This window comes from Limanda limanda, chromosome 18 (assembly GCF_963576545.1).
Source record: "Limanda limanda chromosome 18, fLimLim1.1, whole genome shotgun sequence".
Lineage (NCBI taxonomy): Eukaryota > Metazoa > Chordata > Actinopteri > Pleuronectiformes > Pleuronectidae > Limanda > Limanda limanda.
This window is the reverse complement of record NC_083653.1, coordinates 22,623,848-22,644,116: the sequence shown is the minus strand read 5'-3', so window position 1 is coordinate 22,644,116 and position 20,269 is coordinate 22,623,848. Positions and strand designations below refer to the sequence as shown.

The following is a 20,269-nucleotide window of genomic DNA, read 5'->3' as shown; positions in this document are numbered from 1 at the left end:
GAGATAGAAAGCAGAAGGCAGGGACTGATGTTGTCTCCAAGTGTCAGTTTCTCCACTTAGATCCTGATCTCGACTCAGCTCCGCCAAAGGGGAGACCACAGCCGGCAGCGGTGCTGGACCAGCCGAGCGCTCAGCCGCCACCGCTGCAGACGGCGCAAGCGGCAGTTCCAGCCGTCTCTCAACTCTACCCAGACCTCGACCTCCCCGCTGCGGAGGGACAAGACAGCCCTCCAGCCTACAGCACTCCGTGGTCAGCAGCTCACACTCCGAATCGCACCCGAAGAGGTAAAGATTACGGTTTAAAAACATCCGTGCAAGCACCGATGGTGGAGGTGGCCGCAGGAGATGGAAACACTCAGCTGATCTATAGACCATGGACATTCACGGAAATGAAAGAATCCACCGTTTCATTCCTCCCACAAGTCCTAAGTGGGGGAACACAGTATGCAGTGCAATTGGAGGCTTTTTGCAAACAGTTTAAACCAACGAGTACTGAACTGCAGAGACTGTTGATGACGCAGATGGGGATTCATTTTTCCAAAGTGACGAGAGTTTTCCCCGCACGGGAGCGGCGATTGGTGGATCCAGACTGGGCCCATGCTAGTAACCATGAATATGGACAATTCATAACTAATCTGTGTGAGGAAATAACAGAAAAGTTTCCCGCAAGAATGGACATGAGTAAAATTTCCATGTGTAAACAAGGTGAAGATGAGACTGTGACCGATTATCTCCACAGGCTCTCGGAGGTCCACACTACGAATAGTGGCCTCGAGAGGCCGGATGCCATGGGGGGGCAGAATCGTATCACCCCGTGGGAAGCTCACTTGAGGGATCGCTTCATCCACGGCATCAGACCGGAGATCAGTGAGATGGTGAAAACAAACTGCATCGCCTGGGAGTCTGCAAATCTCGGGAAAGTCGAAGTACATGCCACCCATGCTGAAAAACTCTTGAACAGTAAGAAAAAGAAAGAGAAGTCTGAGTTTACAGAGCAGCTACAGATGGCTCAGCTGGCGGCGTATCAGACACAAGGCCGCGGCAGAGGGAGAGGTCGATGGAGGAGAAGAGGACGGGGACGTGGAAGATCTGACGCTTGTTTCATTTGTGGCAAAGTTGGACACTGGGCAAGGGACTGTCCTGATAACCCGCACACAAAGTGCGATTGACTGGCGGGGGAGCTGAGGACAGATACGGATCCAGGTGGTGAAAACGTTGAGACGGAGAGGGAGTTTGAACCCTCACATCAATATCGTAAGAACACTGACACACACACACCATGTAAATTAATGTTGGACACAGAGCAGATGATTACGAAGGCTATTAATCATTGTGAGTTTAAGCAGGAGATTAATAAAGAGAGGCTCATTGAGCTTTATGCTAAATATTCACATGATGCATATAAACAGATGCCGGAACACACGATTGTAGTGAGTGGTAAAGACATCACATTTTTGGTAGATTCAGGGGCCACAGAATCAGTCATTAAATGTGGAGAGTTTGATATTACTCCTAAAATGAGTGCCAGATATCTCAGAACGATTGGAGCAACTGGTACTACAGTGACAGAGAGATATACTGTACCATTGTCTTGTCATGATGAGGTTGAAGGGAGCTTTAAACATTCATTCTTGTTGTCACCACGGTGTCCAGTAAATCTTATGGGTAGAGATTTGATGTGTTTGATGGGCATTATGTTAATCTCAACATCACAAGGTATAGTCGTAAGTAGAGTTCCACAAACATCAGTGTTTGTGAAACATGGTAAAGAGGATTTAATATATTCGTATCAATGGAATATTCCAGACTCTGATCTCACTGCTGTAAACAGCACTCTTCTGCAACAGGCAAAATCACTTAGTACAGATGTGTTAACAGATGTTATGACAACACAAAGCTTACATTGTACAGCACACATCTCCGTTGGATCAGATCATTTGTTTGAGCAAAACTGGTTTAAAGAAGGCCAGGTTGAAGACAAACTTAGGCTGAATTGGCTATACTGGAACAATAACCACTGTGTTGTATCAGTAGCTCTAACTGACTCACTTAAACAAGATTTGCTTGAAGTGTCACATTCTGATCCTTATGTTCCACTAATCAAACCCAGACAGGAAGAATGGAAGGACTTGGAAACTTGGACCAAAAGGTGTAATGCAGCTACTGGATGGGAGAAAACATCTGATCCTAATATTGATTTTCACAGAGGTTTGAAGGTTAATCGTAGGAGATTTTCTGCAGTGATAAATGCAATCAGGAGTGTTGAACTCATTCCTGATATAGATTTTGTCAATGTTAAACATACACCGCAAATAGGAAAACCTCTTGATATGAGTGATGAAGGATTCAGTTTTGTGTTAAACATAAGTGACATTCCTGAATTGAATCAGGTACCGTCATGTGTGTGGGCTGAGCACAAATATGATGTGGGTCTAATCAAAGGAGCAGACCCAATAGTGATAATCCCTAAATCATCATATAGACCATGTCAAAATCAATATCCATTGAAAAAGGAAGCAGTGGAAGGTATTAAACCAGTCTTTGAATCTCTTTTAAGGGCTGGGGTGATAGTTCCATGTGAAAAATCTCCTGTTCGAACACCTATTTTTCCTGTTAGGAAAATGAAGGAATCTGGACAACCACAAGGATGGAGATTTGTGCAGGACTTGCAAGCAGTTAATGCTGCAGTACAGGCTCGTGCACCAAATGTTCCGAATCCTCATACTATTCTTTCACAGGTTCCATCTGAGAGTAAATGGTTTTCTGTGGTTGATTTGTCAAACGCATTTTTCAGTATTCCCATTCACCCCGACAGTCAGTTCTGGTTTGCATTTTCTTTTGAAGGAAAAATGTACACATTTACACGCCTTTGTCAGGGGTATTGTGAGTCACCCACAATCTTTAATGCAGCATTAAGGGACAATCTGGAATCACTGGATCTACCAGCAGGTAGTGCCCTTTTGCAGTATGTGGATGATTTAATGATCTGTTCCCCCACAAAGGAGACATGTGTACAGGACACAGTGGCGTTACTCAAACATTTAGCTACAAATGGTCATAAAGTTAGTTTGTCTAAAATGCAATTTGTTTCGGAAAAAGTTACCTTTCTGGGTCATATAATCACATCAGAGGGTAAAACCCTCTCATCCAAACGAATTGAAGCTATTCAAACTATCCCAAAGCCAGAAACAAAGAAACAAGTCATGAGTTTTTTAGGGATGACTTCGTATTGTCGGCAATGGATTCCACATTATGCTGAAATAGAGGCACCACTATCAGCAATTGTGTATGGAAAAGGCCTCACTGCAAATAACAGAGTCACCTGGACAACTGAAGCTGAGAAAGCTTTTGTTGATTTGAAGTTAGCTATGCAATCTCCTCCGACATTAGGACTACCAGACTGTACCAGGCGCTTTACACAGACTGTGGATGAAAGAGGCGGGTATATGACATCTGTGCTGCTGCAGGACCATGGGGGACGACTGAGACCGGTAGCTTATTTTTCCTCACGACTTGACTCTGTGGCAGCAGGACTCCCAACTTGTCTTAGGGCTGTAGCAGCTGCTGAGAAAGCTGTGATTGCATCACGTGATGTTGTGGGTTATGCTGATTTGACGTTACTGGTGCCACATGCTGTTTCAATGATTTTGCTTGAACAAAAAACTTCTCACCTTTCAACAGCTAGATGGCTCAGATATAATACAGTGTTACTTGAAATGCCAAACATCACTATTAAGAGGTGCACTGTTCTTAACCCCGCTACTCTCCTCCCTACACCAGGTGATGGAGAGCCACATGATTGTGTTGCAGTAATAACTGAAATTTGTTCTCCCAGACCAGATTTACAGGATGTACCACTGGTGAATGCAGACATGGAGCTGTTTGTGGACGGCTCAGCATCAAGGGATCCAGCAACTAGTAGAAACCAAGTGGGTTTTGCAGTAACAACTTTGTATGATACAATCATAGCTGAACCACTCCCATCACAGTATTCTGCACAAGCTGCAGAATTAGTTGCATTGACTGAAGCATGCAAATATGCAAGAGACAAGAGTGTCAACATCTTCACTGATAGTAGATACGCATGGGGTGTGGCACATGATTTTGGCAGACTTTGGGCTAATAGAAAGTTTTTAACCTCTACAGGTAAACCCATTACACACCATACCCTGGTTGCTGCTCTTCTTGATGCTGTGTTGCTACCTAAACTGATTGCAATCTGTAAATGTGAAGCGCATACTAGGGAACTTGACTCAGTTTCACGGGGAAATGCAAGAGCAGATATTGCTGCAAAGGCTGCAGCGAAACGTAGCCTGCCAGTTAATGATGCTTTTGTTTTGGATGTGCCCGTGACACCTAATGCTGATTTACAGGAGCTGCAAGCGAGGGCAACACCAGAGGAGAAGGTTGTTTGGAAGAAAGCAGGCTGTTCTGTTACTGACGGAATTTGGTGTGGGCCAGATGGAAAACCTTGTTTACCTAAATATCTGTTTCCTTATTATGCTAAGTTGATACACGGTAAAGACCATGTGTCAAAGGGGGGAATGCAAGCAGATATACAGAAGTATTGGTTTACAAAAGGATTTTCAAACTACTCAAAAAAATTCTGTCAGAAATGTGTAATTTGTGCTACGAATAATATTGGTAGAGGAATCCATACTGCACAAAGTGCACATCCAGCACCAAACGAACCATTTGATCATTTACAGATGGATTTTATTGAACTAACACCAAGCGAGGGAAAGAAGTACTGTCTTGTTGTGGTTGACATGTTTTCCAAATGGGTAGAGGCTTTTCCCTCATCGAAACAGGATTCTTCAGCAGTGGCAAAGGCACTTCTGGGGGAATTCATTCCTCGGTGGGGAATCCCAAGAAAGATATCCAGTGATAATGGTACTCCATTTGTAAGCGCAGCTTTAAAGAGTGTTGGTGAGTATTTGGGTATCGATATGCGACAACATTGTGCTTACCATCCTGCTAGTGGAGGAGCAGTGGAAAGAGAAAACGGCACATTGAAAAACAAACTGGTCAAATGCTGTGAGGAAACAGGGCTGACATGGACAAAGGCATTACCTATTGTTTTAATGTACATGAGATCTAGAGTGAGAAGTAAGAATGGTTTGAGTCCTTATGAGATTCTCTTTTCACGTCCAATGGAGACAGGAATTGGTCCTGTTAAAAGGCAGCTTCCTCAGACCAGTCAATGTGAAGATGAAATGTTGCGATATTGTGTAAATCTTTCCTCTGTTCTCCTTGATATCCACAGGCAGGTGAAAGACGCCCTACCAAAATCCATAGACGGTGAACTGCATGATTTGAAACCAGGAGACTGGATTGTGGTGAAGGACCTGAGGAGGAAAAGCTGGAGAGCACGCCGGTGGAACGGGCCCTATCAAGTTCTTCTCACCACGCAGACGGCAGTGAAGGTCGCAGAGAGGGCAACCTGGGTACATGCAAGCCATTGCAAGAGGGTACCTGAGCCAGGAGAGGATTCTTCAGGACAGAACGTGCGTTGATGTCAGCAGGTGGTGTTTCCAGCCTTCGATTGTTTCATGCCCGCAAGGAAAGGGGTGTGGAAACCATTAGAGTTACAAGTCTCTAAAATTCAGTGACACACTGATTAAGAGGGTTGCAAGAGGAACACTGCTGATACTCAATGGCGCCGACGGACAAACAGTGGCATCTGATGGGGCGGGCGGTGCGCAGTTGGAAGGAAGGGAAGTGCTCCCTGTTCTTGCTGACTGTCATCTTCGTCCTACCACTGCTGCTGTGGAAAACAAGCCAAAACAACTCGAGCATAAAAGAAATAACCAAAAGAGAACTTTCGTTTGACCCCTATGATGAACAGATAAAACCTGAAAATAATGCATGGTATGAGACCATGAAGGTAATCGCTAGAAAAATCACTAATGAGAGCTGTTATGTCTGTGCACAACTTCCTCATGGTGTGGGTACTACTCTCCCACTTAAGACCATCCCACTAAACACCTCAGAGACATTAGGAGTACTGATAGCTTTCACTCAGGGGCTTTCACTAAAGAACAGGACTGTGCGAGACATGAATAGTAAACTTAAACTACTGAATATCAGTGTAGTTAATTATGGGGGTTCCACAGCTCGATTCTGGGACATGTCTTTGGTGGCAGATCAGGAAATTCACCAACCTGTGATGACAATAAACCCCACCGGACAGTTAGGCACTGTTTGTTTTACTAGACAATGTTTTATGGCTGAGGATCACTATCTGGGAACTTCACCATGTAAGCAAAAAGTTATAGCTACTTGTGGTTTGAGATGGGATCGGGAACCATCAGAAACATGTAGAGGTAACGTGCCATTTGTTGCTCAGTTAAATTTAACTAATACCATCAGTTTAAACAGACCAGGTCATGACAACCCGGTTGTTAGTATGCCTTCTAGTGATGGGTATGGGTCTCTGAGGGAACATGTGTGGGTGTGTGGGAAATATGTTTACCAGTCACTCCGACCGGGGTGGTGTGGGACTTGTTATATTGCCAGACTAGTACCTTTTGTTACCTTGTCACCTAACCTCACCCACTTCCATACAGATTATCCTCACTATTATGTGCCATCCAGACATAAGCGTTCCACAGTAAGAGTGTCTCCAGGAGAAAAAGGATTCGGAGGGTTCTTACCTTGGTGGGGAACTGTGAACAACGCACACAAGATAGATGAGATTGCTATGGAACTGGAGAATCTAACAGCCCTAGTGGGGGAAGGTTTCTTATCTCTGTCTCCCAGTATTCAGGGTATCAGGAATGTGGCTTTGCAGAACAGAGTGGCTTTGGATTTAATGCTCGCAAGTCAAGGGGGTGTTTGCCACATAATTGGGACCGATTGCTGCACATACATACCTGACATTTCTGATAATATGACGCATATAGTTTCCCATTTGAATGATCTATTGTTCGAGGAGAAAAGCAAAGACTCTCAAATTCCTGAAGGATGGAATTGGGGATCATGGTTTACTCTAACGGGTTGGAAAAATGTATTGTTGAAATTTTTGACGCCTATTCTGATTTCATTTTGTGTATTAGTGTTGTTTGCATGTTTTATTGTTCCTTGTGTTAAGACTATGGTAACTTCCCTCATTAAGTCTACGATTGGGCAATATGTTCAACTTCCTGAAACTAATCAATCCTGGACGCTTCCCTTCCAGGATGATGAGATGATTTAAAATTGTATAGAGGATGTTGAGCCTTAAGGTCTCAAAGGGGGGAGATTGTGGTGGAAATTTTAACATTTGGGCATTGATTGATGGAAGGAACTACTTTGATGTATAGAAATATGAGCAAATGGATTCTCTTAGTTATCAGGGTGTTTCTCAAAGTAACTGATGTTATATGACTTCCTCACTTACAGGGTCACCTAACAAAGAGGTCACAGGAAAGGGGATGTGAGGGGGTTGTAAAATGTTGATAAGAGATGCTTGTAAACAGATGTTCACTCAAGGAGCCTGAGACCGAGGAGAAGACAGGATACTGATCACCTATTTGTAAAGATCAAAGAGGTTAATTGATAAACATGTGTTCCTCTCACAGGAGGAGCTTGTGAAGGTTTAAAACTGCTGTGTCTTCTGTATGTCATTGCTCATTGTATGAAATCTTTGCCGTGATTTGTACTGTGATGCCCATCTGCAGATGTAGAATTAAAACTCCAGAAAGAACACTTGCTGACTTGTGCTTGATTATTGGTAAAATTCCACGACAACCCCTTATTGAAACCAGTACAGGTTTCAATGAGGGCCTTGGGCCGGATATCGTAAACCCTCCACCGCCATGCAGAGAAAAACTCTTTGATTGGGTTTAGAAAGGGAGAGTATGGTGGAAGGTATAGTGCTGTAAACTGTGGATGGTGTTGAAACCAGTTCTGGACCAGAGCAGAGAGGTGGAATGACACATTGTCCCATCTGACAATGTATTGCATCTGGTGCCTGTGGTTTACTGCTGTGACGATGTTGTGCAGTGGGTCCAAAAATGTGAGAATGTGAGGTGTGTTGTAAGGGCCCCTACTGGCGTGATGGAGGAGGAGCCCATTCTGTGTAATGGCAGCGCAAAGGGTGATGTTACCCCCACGGTGACCTGGGACATTGATTATAGGCCCGTGGCCAATGATATTTCTGCCTCTCCTACTTGCTTATGTCAGGTTGAACCCTGCCTCATCTATGGATATGAATTCATGCAGGATTTCCTCAGCATCCATCTGTAAAACTCTCCGAAATACAGTGAAAGACAAGATTGTGTAGTTCAGCATAGGTCTGGTATACAGTACATTTACATTATAAAGGTTACGTGTGCAGTATGCAACATCACAGTGCTAAAGTGAACAATACATCCTTCAACATACTCATGCTGCAGCCTTCTCCTCCTCCGTGGATTTCCCGTCTCACCCTCACTCTTCTTCTTTTTTGAGCACAAGCTCCATTTTGGTTGAAGACAGGTGAACTCAGCTGCCGCTTTTGTATAGTGCTTAAACCTGATTGGTGTGTCTTCAATTAAGCAGTCATGTGTTTGTGCACCTGGTGGTTGTGTTTAACAAATTGGCTCATAGGGGTGTCATTTGACAGTCTGTGCTTAGGAATTGCAAGGAAGTGACATCTTCATATCCTTCTGTGTCTAATGCATACAAGTGTGTTTAGTGTTTTGCAAATCACTGTGTGTATTGTTTTGCAAAAAGTGTGAAGCTGACATTGTGCTTATAGTGGTGCAGATCTGGGCTCATGTTATGCTCCTTGAGTGTAAGGTTTTGATAATTGTGTAGTACTTTTGATTTTAGTGTTCAAGCAATTGAAAAAAACTGTAATACTTTATCTCAACATTAAACACCTTCAAGGTCTTTACAACATTTCCAGAAAAGCTTAAAAAAATTCCTTCTATCACCAGCAACCAAGGAATTTGGAATGAAGAATACTGGGATCGAACCTTAAGGTTAGATGTCGACCACTCTAACCCTTTCATGCACATAGATGCACTGTATGAATAGTTGGATGGCAAAACTATCGTGTAGGAGTCATCAAGACTAGAATAACATTATGTAAATACAGACCATATGATCTGCAAACTTGTGGCATACCTTTCCTAGAAAGCCAATACAGAGATTGAACAGAGTGCAAATATGCTAAATATAAACATTTCCATATGTTATCAACAGTGGCACCTTTTCTAAATGGCTTTTTGGAATGGGCTGTTTGCTTAACTTTGGCAATGTTGCTGTGTTTCCCATGACGGATCAGTACCTCTGACATGTGAAATGTAATGTTTATCAGCATTGAAAGCACTGTGTGTCATAATCACACTAAATTCTGCACTACACTCACCAGGACCATAAACAATACACGTTCCTAAGCACTGACTGTCAAATGACCACCCTATGAGCCAATTGGTTAAACACAGCCATCTGGTGTGCAAACACATGACTGCTTAATTGTAGACACACCAATCAGGTTTAAGCACTATACAAAAGCAGCAGCTGAGTTCACCTGTCTTCAACCAAAATGGAGCTCGTGCTCAAAAAAGAAGAAGAGTGAGGGTGAGACAGGGAATCCACGGAGGAGGAGAAGGCTGCGGCATGACTACACAATCTTGTCTTTCACTGTATTTCGGAGAGTTTTACAGATGGATTCTGAGGAAATTCGACATCAATTCATGTACATAGATGAGGCAGAGTTCAACCTGACAAAAGCATGAAGCAGAGGCAGAGATATCATGTCCCAGGGCAAAGTGGGGGTAACATCACCCTTTGCGCTGCACTATCCAGAATGGAGTCCCCCTCTGTCATGCCAATATGGGCCCTTACAACACACCTCACATTCTCACATTTTTGGACCGATTGCACAACACCATCACAGCAGTAAACCACAGGCACCAGATGCAATACATTGTCATCTTGGACAATGTGTCATTCCACCGCTCTGCTCCGGTCCAGAACTGGTTTCAACACCATCCACACTTTACAGTACAATACTTTCCACCATACTCTCCCTTTCTAAACCCAATCAAAGAGCTTTTTTCGGCATGGCGGTGGAGGGTTTACGATCTCCGGCCCCAGTCTCAGGTAGTCCTCATTGAAACCTGAACTGGATACAGAATTTTCTGCTAGTCTGATATTTGCTGAGCTTACACTGTTATGCACACTCCTGTGGAAGCATTAAAACTGGGACATGTTTTGTTTTTATTCTCAATGTTGACTGATTTGGGAATATGGAGAGAATTAAATTCTATTTTCATGAGACTGCAGCATTGGTCTTGTGTAGTGTTTGGTGAATTTATTGTATATTTGCACTTTCTCTGTGTACTTCACTTACAGTACTCTAATCACTGAGAACTGGAATTGCTAAAAGTGTTTTAGCTTAGCAACAGCAGTGTGTAACTGGCTCAAACTGAATTAAGTCATATGAAGCGTGTGTGTTTCATATGGTAAAAAAATATGGTTTTGATAAATTAGTGTATAGTTTTTCATTTTGCAAAGGATCTGAGGTGTTCTGCTGATTGGGTGTGTGGTTGTGCTAATTGTGTGTAGTGTCTTGACACACCGGGCCCTGTTTTGAAAATCGTGCTTATCAATCGAGAAAAACTGTAATAAGGATATAAATTATAATAGGACCAAATGTTTCCTCTTCAATTTTTAGTCATTCAGAGAGATGAAAGTGAACCATAATGGTAAAGTTGTGGTTTGGACAACTAAACATTGATCTCACAATTGTAACTTTTAAAGTGGAATAATTCCTTACGTTCATTGACACCATTTTGGAATCAGGTCTAATGAATCTCTAATTAGCTATGTATTAATGTGCATAGTAATATCTGAACACAAGTCAGTCTTTGTTTCATTTTGCTGACATATTAGAATCAAATATTTTAAGAGAAGGAGTTCAATTCAATTCAATTTTATTTCTATTGCGGCAAAACACAATATTCATTATCTCAAGGCACTTTACATAGAAGGTTAAGACCTTAAAACCCAACAGTTCTAACAATGAGCAAGCATTTTGTCGACTGTGGAGAGAAAAAACTCCCTCAAAAATAACTGCCTGGTTGAAGTGAGCAGAGAAAAAGTTGGAAGGAGAGAAGAGATGGGTGGAAAAGTGGGGACAGAGGGGGAGAGAGAAGAGAGAGAGACCAGGAACAGTTGTGCACAATCAGGTTTCAGCTCTGACTAGTTGTTATGATGAAAACGATGAGAGTGTTTAATGCAATTAATAATATTAATAATAATAATAATAATAATAACAACAATAATAGTAATCAAAAACAAAATCATAATATTGCAGAGATACCTGCAGAGAGAGAGAGAGAGAGAGAGAGAGAGAGAGAGAGAGAGAGAGAGAGAGAGAGAGAGAGAGAGAGAGAGAGAGAGGCTATGGGAGGGACATGAAGTTAGTGAGATGTAGTACAATAAATTAATGTATAGATAGTCTCTTTCTATCACTCCATAAATCAGAAAATCATACCAGCAGCCATTACAAGTAAGCTATTTATTCTTGTTGGAATAAGAAAATTCTTTTCTTCTTTCACTCACAATTGGTTGCTGATACAAAGGGAATTACCAGGTTTGGATCAAATAACCTTGTGCAGGGAAGAGACAGCTTTGATGTGAATAATAATCTTATTCGTATCGTGCTTTTCAGGGATACTCGGATTCCAGATCTGCAGGATCAACAAAAACAAACCGCAATAATTATTATTAGTATTAGTATTATTAACTGGTGCTGCCATCATTAATAACATCATTAAATATAGAAGTTTAATTCTTATTATTTTCATTATAACAACCAGACTGACAGTATGATGGTTACACTCACTTCTCTTCTCTTTCCATTTTTCCCTGCTCACCCCAACCTTTCCCAAAGTGCTGCTCACTTTTGGGAACTGTCGGCTTTCTCTATAATGTTAGAGAAGATCTAGCACAGGGGTGTCCAAACTACGGCCCGCGGGCCATCTGCGCCCCGCCTTCCATTTTAAATTGGCCCGCCTCAAAACATTTTTTTTAAACTAACAATTAAGTAGCACTTAAATGGCACTTACTTATAGCACACTTATTGTAGTTTTGCTCTATTTTTGAAGAAATTGTACTTTCTTGATTCGTGTTGTTCTGGGTTTATACCCTCGGGTACCCTTGAATGCACTTAATATAAGTAGCTTTGGATAAAAGCGTCAGCTAAATGTAATGTAATGGACTATGGCCCACTGTATTGTACTTCTCAGTTAACGCGTTAACACGTTACGCCCCCCCCCCCGCCCTGAGCTACGGGATTGTCAACAGTCCGCTCCAGGGCAGGGGGGCGTGGCGGCGTGAGTGGCCCAGCCCTTCGTATTTTTTTCTGTATGTGACCCTCGGGATAAAAATTTTGGACACCCCTGATTTATCACTATACAAAAAAATGTAATAAAATCAAATTGGATGCGCTTAGGGACAGTGATCAGTGTACTACCAAGACAAAGTGTAGTAAAATAAATACCTGAATACAGTGTTGTGCCAGTTCAAACATATGATATCATGTACATTTGTTCTGCTTTTTTAATGGGATTATTATGATATACAGTGTGTATGTTTTTCAGAGCAGACAGCAGGAACACTGCTTGAACTTAGTTGGTTTAGGGTCAGCAGAAGTTCACCCTGAGGCCAATACCAAGAGGCAACAGTAAGTACTTAGTGACAACGAGGAAAAATAAACTTCTGAATAAATCAGAATCAGAATCAAAATACAATATATAAAATAAAAATAAATAAAATATATAAAAAGTAAAGTAAGAAGTAAAATAAAATGCAAAATGCAAAACAGGAGAGCAATGTCAATGTGCAATATGCAATGTAATATGTGTTAATGTAACACAGAAGTGAGGCATGGGAGCGTGATAGGGGTCCAAGTCAGGTGGGGGTCCCGGGCCTTGTTGATAAGGCCAACTGCAGCCGGGGAAGAAGCTGGTCTTGTGGAATGAGGTTTTGGTCCTGATGGACTGGAGCCACCTACAGGAGGGAAGTATCTCTAAGAGTTTGTGACCCTGGTGGGAAGGATCGGCCACAATCTTACCTGCACGCCTTAGAGACAGGTCCTGTAGAGATAGCAGATTGCAGCCAATCACCTTCTCAGCAAAACGGATGATACGCTGCAGTCTGCCTTTGCCATAGACAGGGGCAGCAGCGTACAAGATGGTGATGGAGGAGGTGAGGATGGACTCGATGATGAAGGTGTAGAAGTGCACCATCATTGTCTTTGGCAGGTTGAACTTCTTCAGCTGCCGGAGGAAGTTCATCCTCTGTTGAGCTCTTTTGGTGAGGTGGTGATGGTGCCCAGGAAGCGGATGGACTCCGCAGTGACGACTGATCACACCAGGTCACCAGATGGTCAATCTCCTACCTGTAGTCAGGCCCAACCCCACCAGAGATGAGCCCAATGAGGGTGGTGTCGTCCGCAAACTTAAGGAGTTTGACAGACTGGTGACTGGAGGAGCAGCTGTTGGTATACAGGGAGAAAGGTAGAGGGGAAAGAACACAGCCTCACACGTTGCCTCGTGTCAGACAGGAAGTCTGTGATCCACCTGCAGGTGGAGTCAGGCACACTCAGCTGGGAGAGCTTGTCTTGTAGCAGATCCAGAATGATGGTGTTGAAGTCAGAGCTGATGTCCACAAACAGGATCCTGGCGTAGGTTCCTGAGGAGTCCAGGTGCTGGAGGATGAAGTGAAGGGCCATGTTTACTGCCTCGTCTACAGACCTGTTTGCTCTGTAGGCAACGACTTTTAGCCTCTGGTGGAAACCAACAGGCTGTAGCAAACTGTGTCCTAGGTGTGCAAGGCATAGTTGTGTTTGGGTTTTAAAATGGCGGTATTGTGATATAGGGAATGAAACAGGAAGTGTGAGATTCCAGAAATGATGACATTCGTAAATGATGTCGTTAGACGACCAATCACCGCCAAAGGGTATACGTAGAGCTCTCCCAGGGCTCTCCGAGGTGCTCGTACCGGTTCGCACTGCGAACCGGCACATTTACCTCTCCTTCGTTGCTTCGCTGTGTATGCAAATGTGAGGGCACCTTTGACCAGAATATTAAAAATTTTGACAGATGAGGCAATGAAAGTCGGAAATAAATTCTCCGGAGTTATGTCACTGAAGTTCATGAGCATCTCTCTGGTGAAAGAGCTCCCGGTTCGTAGGCAAAACACTGAATTAACTAACAAAACAAGACAAAATATCGCACACCAACACACCGAGGCAGCCGTCCGCGGCACCATCATGTTTTTCAAGAGCACATTGAGTAACCTGCACATTTAGTAACTATCTGAGCCTGACATCCATAACACACTGCAAATGGAAAAACAAAGACATAGAAGGACGATTAGAGAGAAAGTAGGAAAAAGGAAAAAGGTCAAAAGTGTATGCATACGCTGAGGGCTGGATGGCAGGAGATAGGTATATGCTCCTGTAAATGCCAATACGATCACATGCTGTTCATCTATCTTTGTGTTTTTACCAAACATAAATATGGGTTGTCAGCTTGGCTTAGGCATTGTACCACATGGGTCAATGATCAATCATGGTGATGAGCCATCCTTTATAGACTGCAGAGTTTAGGATAGCTGATAAGCCGATCAGAAACAAGCTCTGATGCAAATGCAACAAGAAGCCAGAATGCCATTTCCAACAGTCACACACAAAGACAGAGGGGCAAATTTAAGTGGATTGAAGGGAAAGAGGGGATGGAGGAGGGGAGAGAGAGGGAGACAGATGGGCATAGTGGACAAACCTGAAGTCTAATGGATAGACAGGGATGTGCCTGCCTGCTGTTGCTGTCTCCCCTGCTTCCTGTCTTTATGCCAGGCTAGATAAACCCTACCCTAACCTGCCCTGTACTTAACATACCGAATAATGTCTACTCATCCTAATCAGAGAAAGAACGTCAAACATATTACAAGTTTTCCCATAGAAATTCATATTATTTGTTTGACGCTGAGATCACAAACTAATAAAAAGGATTTTAGGTTTGAAATCAGCAGGTGGCAGATGTTAAAACAGTTTTCATGAATTCTGAGTTTTTGTCATACTGAGGAGAAACAGCCACAGAGAGAAGACAGCAAATAAAACAACTACACAGTGTTCCGTCATGGAGGCTTTTGTCCCAGTGTCCCAAACCACTGGCCTACTTCACCTGAAAACAATGAGAGTAAATCCCATAATCCACACATGCTGCTGGCTGCTGGAAGATTAAAGAGGCCAGACACAATCCCACTCTGTGCTTTGAATAACATCAATCCCAAATACGCCTAATGGTCCTGCTATCGAGGGACAGAGCCAGATGAAACAAGGACAAAGCCTGTTACAGAGGAATTTCACCAAAATGACTTTAAGGCTCTTAACCACTGGACAGGAATACACCTCTTTTGATCAGATTTCATTAAAAATTGTGAAAATGCTAGAAAAAGTTTTTATCATTTTAAGTTTGTCAGCACTGGGGTTTGTGATAGTCTGCCTAGCGCTAACACGCAAACCTGTCAGAAGGTTATGATTTAAAACCTTACTAGATGTGAAACAGAAAAATTTAAATTATAGCTTTTGCTCCCATTATTTGATTTTTCTGAAGTTAAGCCCTTTATTTGAACATGCACAATTTTCCCATTTTATTTATTTTCATTTATTTTAAAATGCAGACCTACTTTTATTTAGTTAATGAGACGACATTATACATATCTGCAATCATACATATATGTTCAGTTCTACGTTACTACAAAACATATTGTCAAAAGGTTTGAATCGTACTGAATTCATTTGATTTGACAGTCAGGTAGTGAGTACATGCAGATGTTGATACAACTACTAGGCTACTTAAATATATATCACACCAAATAGTTAGACATTATGATCTTCCGGACCTTTGCTTCAAGAGATTTTCTCTAACTGGACCTATTTCAATTTTAGTTGAATACCCCTGACCTAGAGTACTAAAGATCGCCCACATTTCACAGACGACAGAAAAAAACTAAACATGTAAATATATTTACAGACAGTCTGTATTGATATAAACTTAAAGGGACTATACCGTTGGACGGGTGGGTGAAGCCTTTGAGTCCACAAAACAATTTTTGGAGTTTCAGGGATAAAACAGTGTTGCAATAAAATCCAATACAATTGAAGTAAATGGCCTTCAAATGTAAAAGACACAACAGAAAAGAAGACTGTTATGTGCAGGTGTCAGCACATTGCACCTTAGGATGTCACTACAGATATCTCATTGTGAGACAGCCCATCTCATTGAGGAGTGACCTCGAAACTAAAGTGTCAACAGGATGACTTGTGATGTCACACAGACTCTGGGATGAGGACAGTGCTGCCGCAACAACACATACAAACACAGGTCACTCTTTGTTTGTCTGTCTGTGTGTGGCCATCATGTGAAACCATGGTTTTTAAAGAGGACCAGTTTAAATTTAAATGATCCCCTTTTATAATTATTTGAACCCAAATCAATTGAACAGCAACTAGAGCCAATATCCAGTCTTTGTAATATAATGTGTGGCCATGGTGGTGATTCAGATAGCACCTCCAGCTTTAGGGAAAGTTAATTGTCACAGTTAATTGTTTAGTTGTTGGGGGACCCGAGTGGCAAAGTCCCTTGCCACAATGTGATACAGGATGCGGTGCACTACTGAAACCTATAATGAGTAGTTACTCAAAATAAGTATGGTGTTTGTGCAACAGTTCTGGAAACTCAGAGACGCTGTTGTAGGTTAAGATGAGGCAGTCTACAGTCTCTTTTCGGAATCTGAGGGGTCACACATACAGTCAGTCCAAGAAGGAAAGAAATCAGATGGGGTGCAGGAAAATTCAGAAAACCAGGGAACAAGGTAAAAGTCAAAAGCTATACATCAGGAATCGAGCAAGAGAGCTGTGCACATAGAGTTAAAGACCTCCGGTAAATTGCAAAGGGAAACATTTCAGTATTTACAATGTAGAACTGGTGGGGAAAAACTGGGGAAAATAACATGCATTACTGGACTTAAACAATTTGGTGCAGTATTGTATTACTGTGGCTTTCTGTATATCTGGGAACATCACTTAACCATCTTTATTAGTTATTCAAAGTGACACCTCAAATACAAATAAAACAAAACTAATCATCTCTTAGTGTACGAAAAACCTGTGAGCACATGGTAGCTGTTATTTTATTGCATCATGTTTGTACAACATAAATGATTACATAGACAATGATATTAAAAGCTGATTGACCTGATTTCCTCGTGGTCGGAGTCCATACCTCATAGATTAAAATACCGTGAGCAGAAAGGCCAGGCAGGCAGGTTTGTTAACTTTAAGTCATTCCCCAACTATCTTTCCCTAAATTTCTTGTGTGTATCAAGTTATATCCGGGTGCATATCACAAAAACATTTGCAGTTAGTCAAATTATATCCAACTAATTGCCACACGGCAAACATTGAGCCTTTGGAGCCCTTGCCAAGGGGCAACTGATGATGTGGCTAATGCTTTGGTAATCCAACCTCTACGTTAGTAGCAGGAAGTGATCTGTAGTGGGATAGATACTTACATCAGACAGTCCTTTCACGGCTCGCCTTTTTTTGCTCTCTTGAATTAGTTAGTTTGTCCTGTCAGGGAGTTTTAAACTGCAATGGTTAAACCATTAAAAGGGCCCATATTTTACGCCTTTCTGGGACTTAATTTGAACTATTGGTTCCCCTAAGACTGCTGCAATGTGTATTTCCATATCCTCTACACTGCCTCTCTCTGGAGCTGCAGACAGAACAGGCTGTTTTGCCTGCCTCATTAAATATTGATGAGCCCCACCTCTGATTGGCTGACTACACTTTGAGTGAGACATGACCAGGCCTATCATTGGTCTCATTCTGGAGCATTGACGAACTCCCCCGTAAACAAGAATGGCGACGACAACAGCTGAGAGTCAAGTTGTTATTGTTTGGATACAGCTATGGAAGACCAGCCACATATTTACAGGCGGTAACAAAAGGATGTTTCTGAACGGTAAATTACACTGTCTCATGTTTGTTCAAGTTTTAGCAGGACAGTCGGCCAATGTAGGAGTAGGTCCCGGGTTTCAGTACAAAGTTAAAGTACTGCTGCGTGCAGCAATAGTTCACTCAGTTTCTCATAATGCTCGGTTTAAGCTCAGTTCATGTAACGCTTAGTTACAAAAGACCGTATTTGATATGGTGCCAGTTGCTTTATATGGTTTAAACATAATGCTAATTGCATTATGTGTATAATCGTGTGGTTACAAAATTAGTGATTTCCTATTGTTGTCGTCACATACACATGACAAGTTTACATGCCGTTATTTCACTAATAATGTGACTTTTTCCTCCACAGGTGCAGCTTTGGTAATGTGCCATGCTGACAACAGAAAATGTGCTTCAGGCAGACACACAAGGTAGATCATCAAATAATCTTCACTGTAGCCAAAGCCTCTATGTTGTGGTTCCAGGTTCTTATTTTTTCTGCTCATCAGGTTCTTAGGAGAATGAAGCAGCTTAAGGCCCCCACAAACTACATGACAGAGCATCCTGGCCTGGAAACTGTGTGCTTGACTGTCTGCTCTCTGCAAAATGCACACATTTATGGGGCTGAATATGGGCCTTTGAGGCTGAGACTATACTGATAGATAATTTCATAGATAATAATACAACTTAATTTGTATCGAACCTTTCTTACAAAAATGCAGCTCAAATTGCTTTACATGCATAATAGATATTTAAAAAATCACGTGTTAAAATGGATTTAATATAAGAGAAGATTTTATAAAACATAACAGGTTAAATGACATTTAAAAGAAAAGGACGTAAAATGTATTTTAATAATGCATAAAAACAGACTTAGAAATTTATGAAAAGATTGGTAACATGCAGGAGTGAAGGATCTATTCAAGGATGAAGCAAAGAGATGTTTAAGTTTTCTGTAAGGAAAGGACCTTCAATGAGCTGGCTTCTCAGATAAGAGAGCGGCGGGGGTGTTGTGTACGGGACTGCACTGGTACCGGCTGGGTGGGGCTGAGAGAAGACTTCATACGGACCAGGAAGTATGAAAAGAGACATTTCAATAACATATTACTTAGAATGGACTCAGTGAAAAAGTCTGCGGAATAATTCAAGTAATTATGGAGAGTAAATGCCCAAAAAATGTGGTGGAGCTCCCTCCCCTGTCTGGGTGGCAAAAATAGCCATTTCATTCAACATGTCACCTGAAAATAAACAGCTAACCTTTTATTTGTTCTAAATGAAAGGAAGAAGGAGAAAGGCTTAGACTGCTGGTGAATCTATTTGGATGTTTAAGTGTTAAAATAAGAAAAACATTTCTGCGATTAAAAGGCCAAACCACTTGATGACGCTAAGGTAGAACTGCCCTTCCCCCTTACTCTCTCTACCTTCTTTTCCACCCAACTGTCCTCTCTTCCTAACCCCAATCAGTCGAGGCAGATGGCCGCCCACACAGAGTCTGGTTCTGATCAAGGTTTCTTCCAATTAATGAGTAGACAATTTATTAATTAATTAATTAATGACTAATTTATTTTCAATCAACGAAGTACTTGCTAATTGTGGGAACTGCTTGGTTTCTGTATAATTGTAAGGTCTCCAACTTAATATGTTATGATTCGGCATATACTCTGTCATATCTGGAGCAAATGTCTGATTGGGAGTCTTCCGAGTTTCTGCAAACCTTCTCTGCCTGGTCCCGAGTATAAAGTCTGCAGAAAGTTTGGTGGAGCCAATGTGCGGGCACAGCAGGAGATCCTCCACAGGATTCAGTGAGTGGAGGGGTTGAATTTCTAACATGTATAACAGATGCATAAATGAAAAAACAAAACAAAACAAATATCTCAGGATGAAGAGCTGGTGGCATACTGATTGTAGACACCAACAAAGATGTTGATAGAGTTTGTGGTGATAAGAAGTGACGCTGGTGTCGATGTGCTGTAAATAAAAACATTTTATCTCTGCAGCAGAATTAATACGTAATGTTCTACCTCTGCTTGGTGCACCACCCCTCACCTGAATCCTCTGGAGGATTTCCTGCTGTTGTGAGCTTGTCTGAGTGGATAATCTCATGCTGCATTCTCCATGTGTGAAAGGAAACCTCTGGAGAAAGTCAGGTCCCAATTCTCTGGAGTTCCTCCAGAGTTCACGTCTGACAACGACTTAGATATTAAACTTTTTGATTTTGTTTAAATTCAATGATAATTATGTAATAAAAGAATGGTAGAATAACATCATTGTCAGTCCTCCAGTTTA

General features: G+C 42.0%; 1 protein-coding gene across 1 annotated transcript; it reads left to right on the top strand.

Moving 5' to 3' along the window:
* The first annotated feature begins 1,267 nt into the window (after positions 1-1,267).
* LOC133024943 (protein NYNRIN-like) lies at positions 1,268-7,689 on the top strand. Its single transcript, XM_061092113.1, has one exon. It carries the CDS (start codon positions 1,290-1,292, stop codon positions 5,514-5,516), a length of 4,227 nt encoding a protein of 1,408 aa, XP_060948096.1. The 5' UTR covers positions 1,268-1,289; the 3' UTR covers positions 5,517-7,689.
* The last annotated feature ends 12,580 nt before the right edge of the window (positions 7,690-20,269 follow it).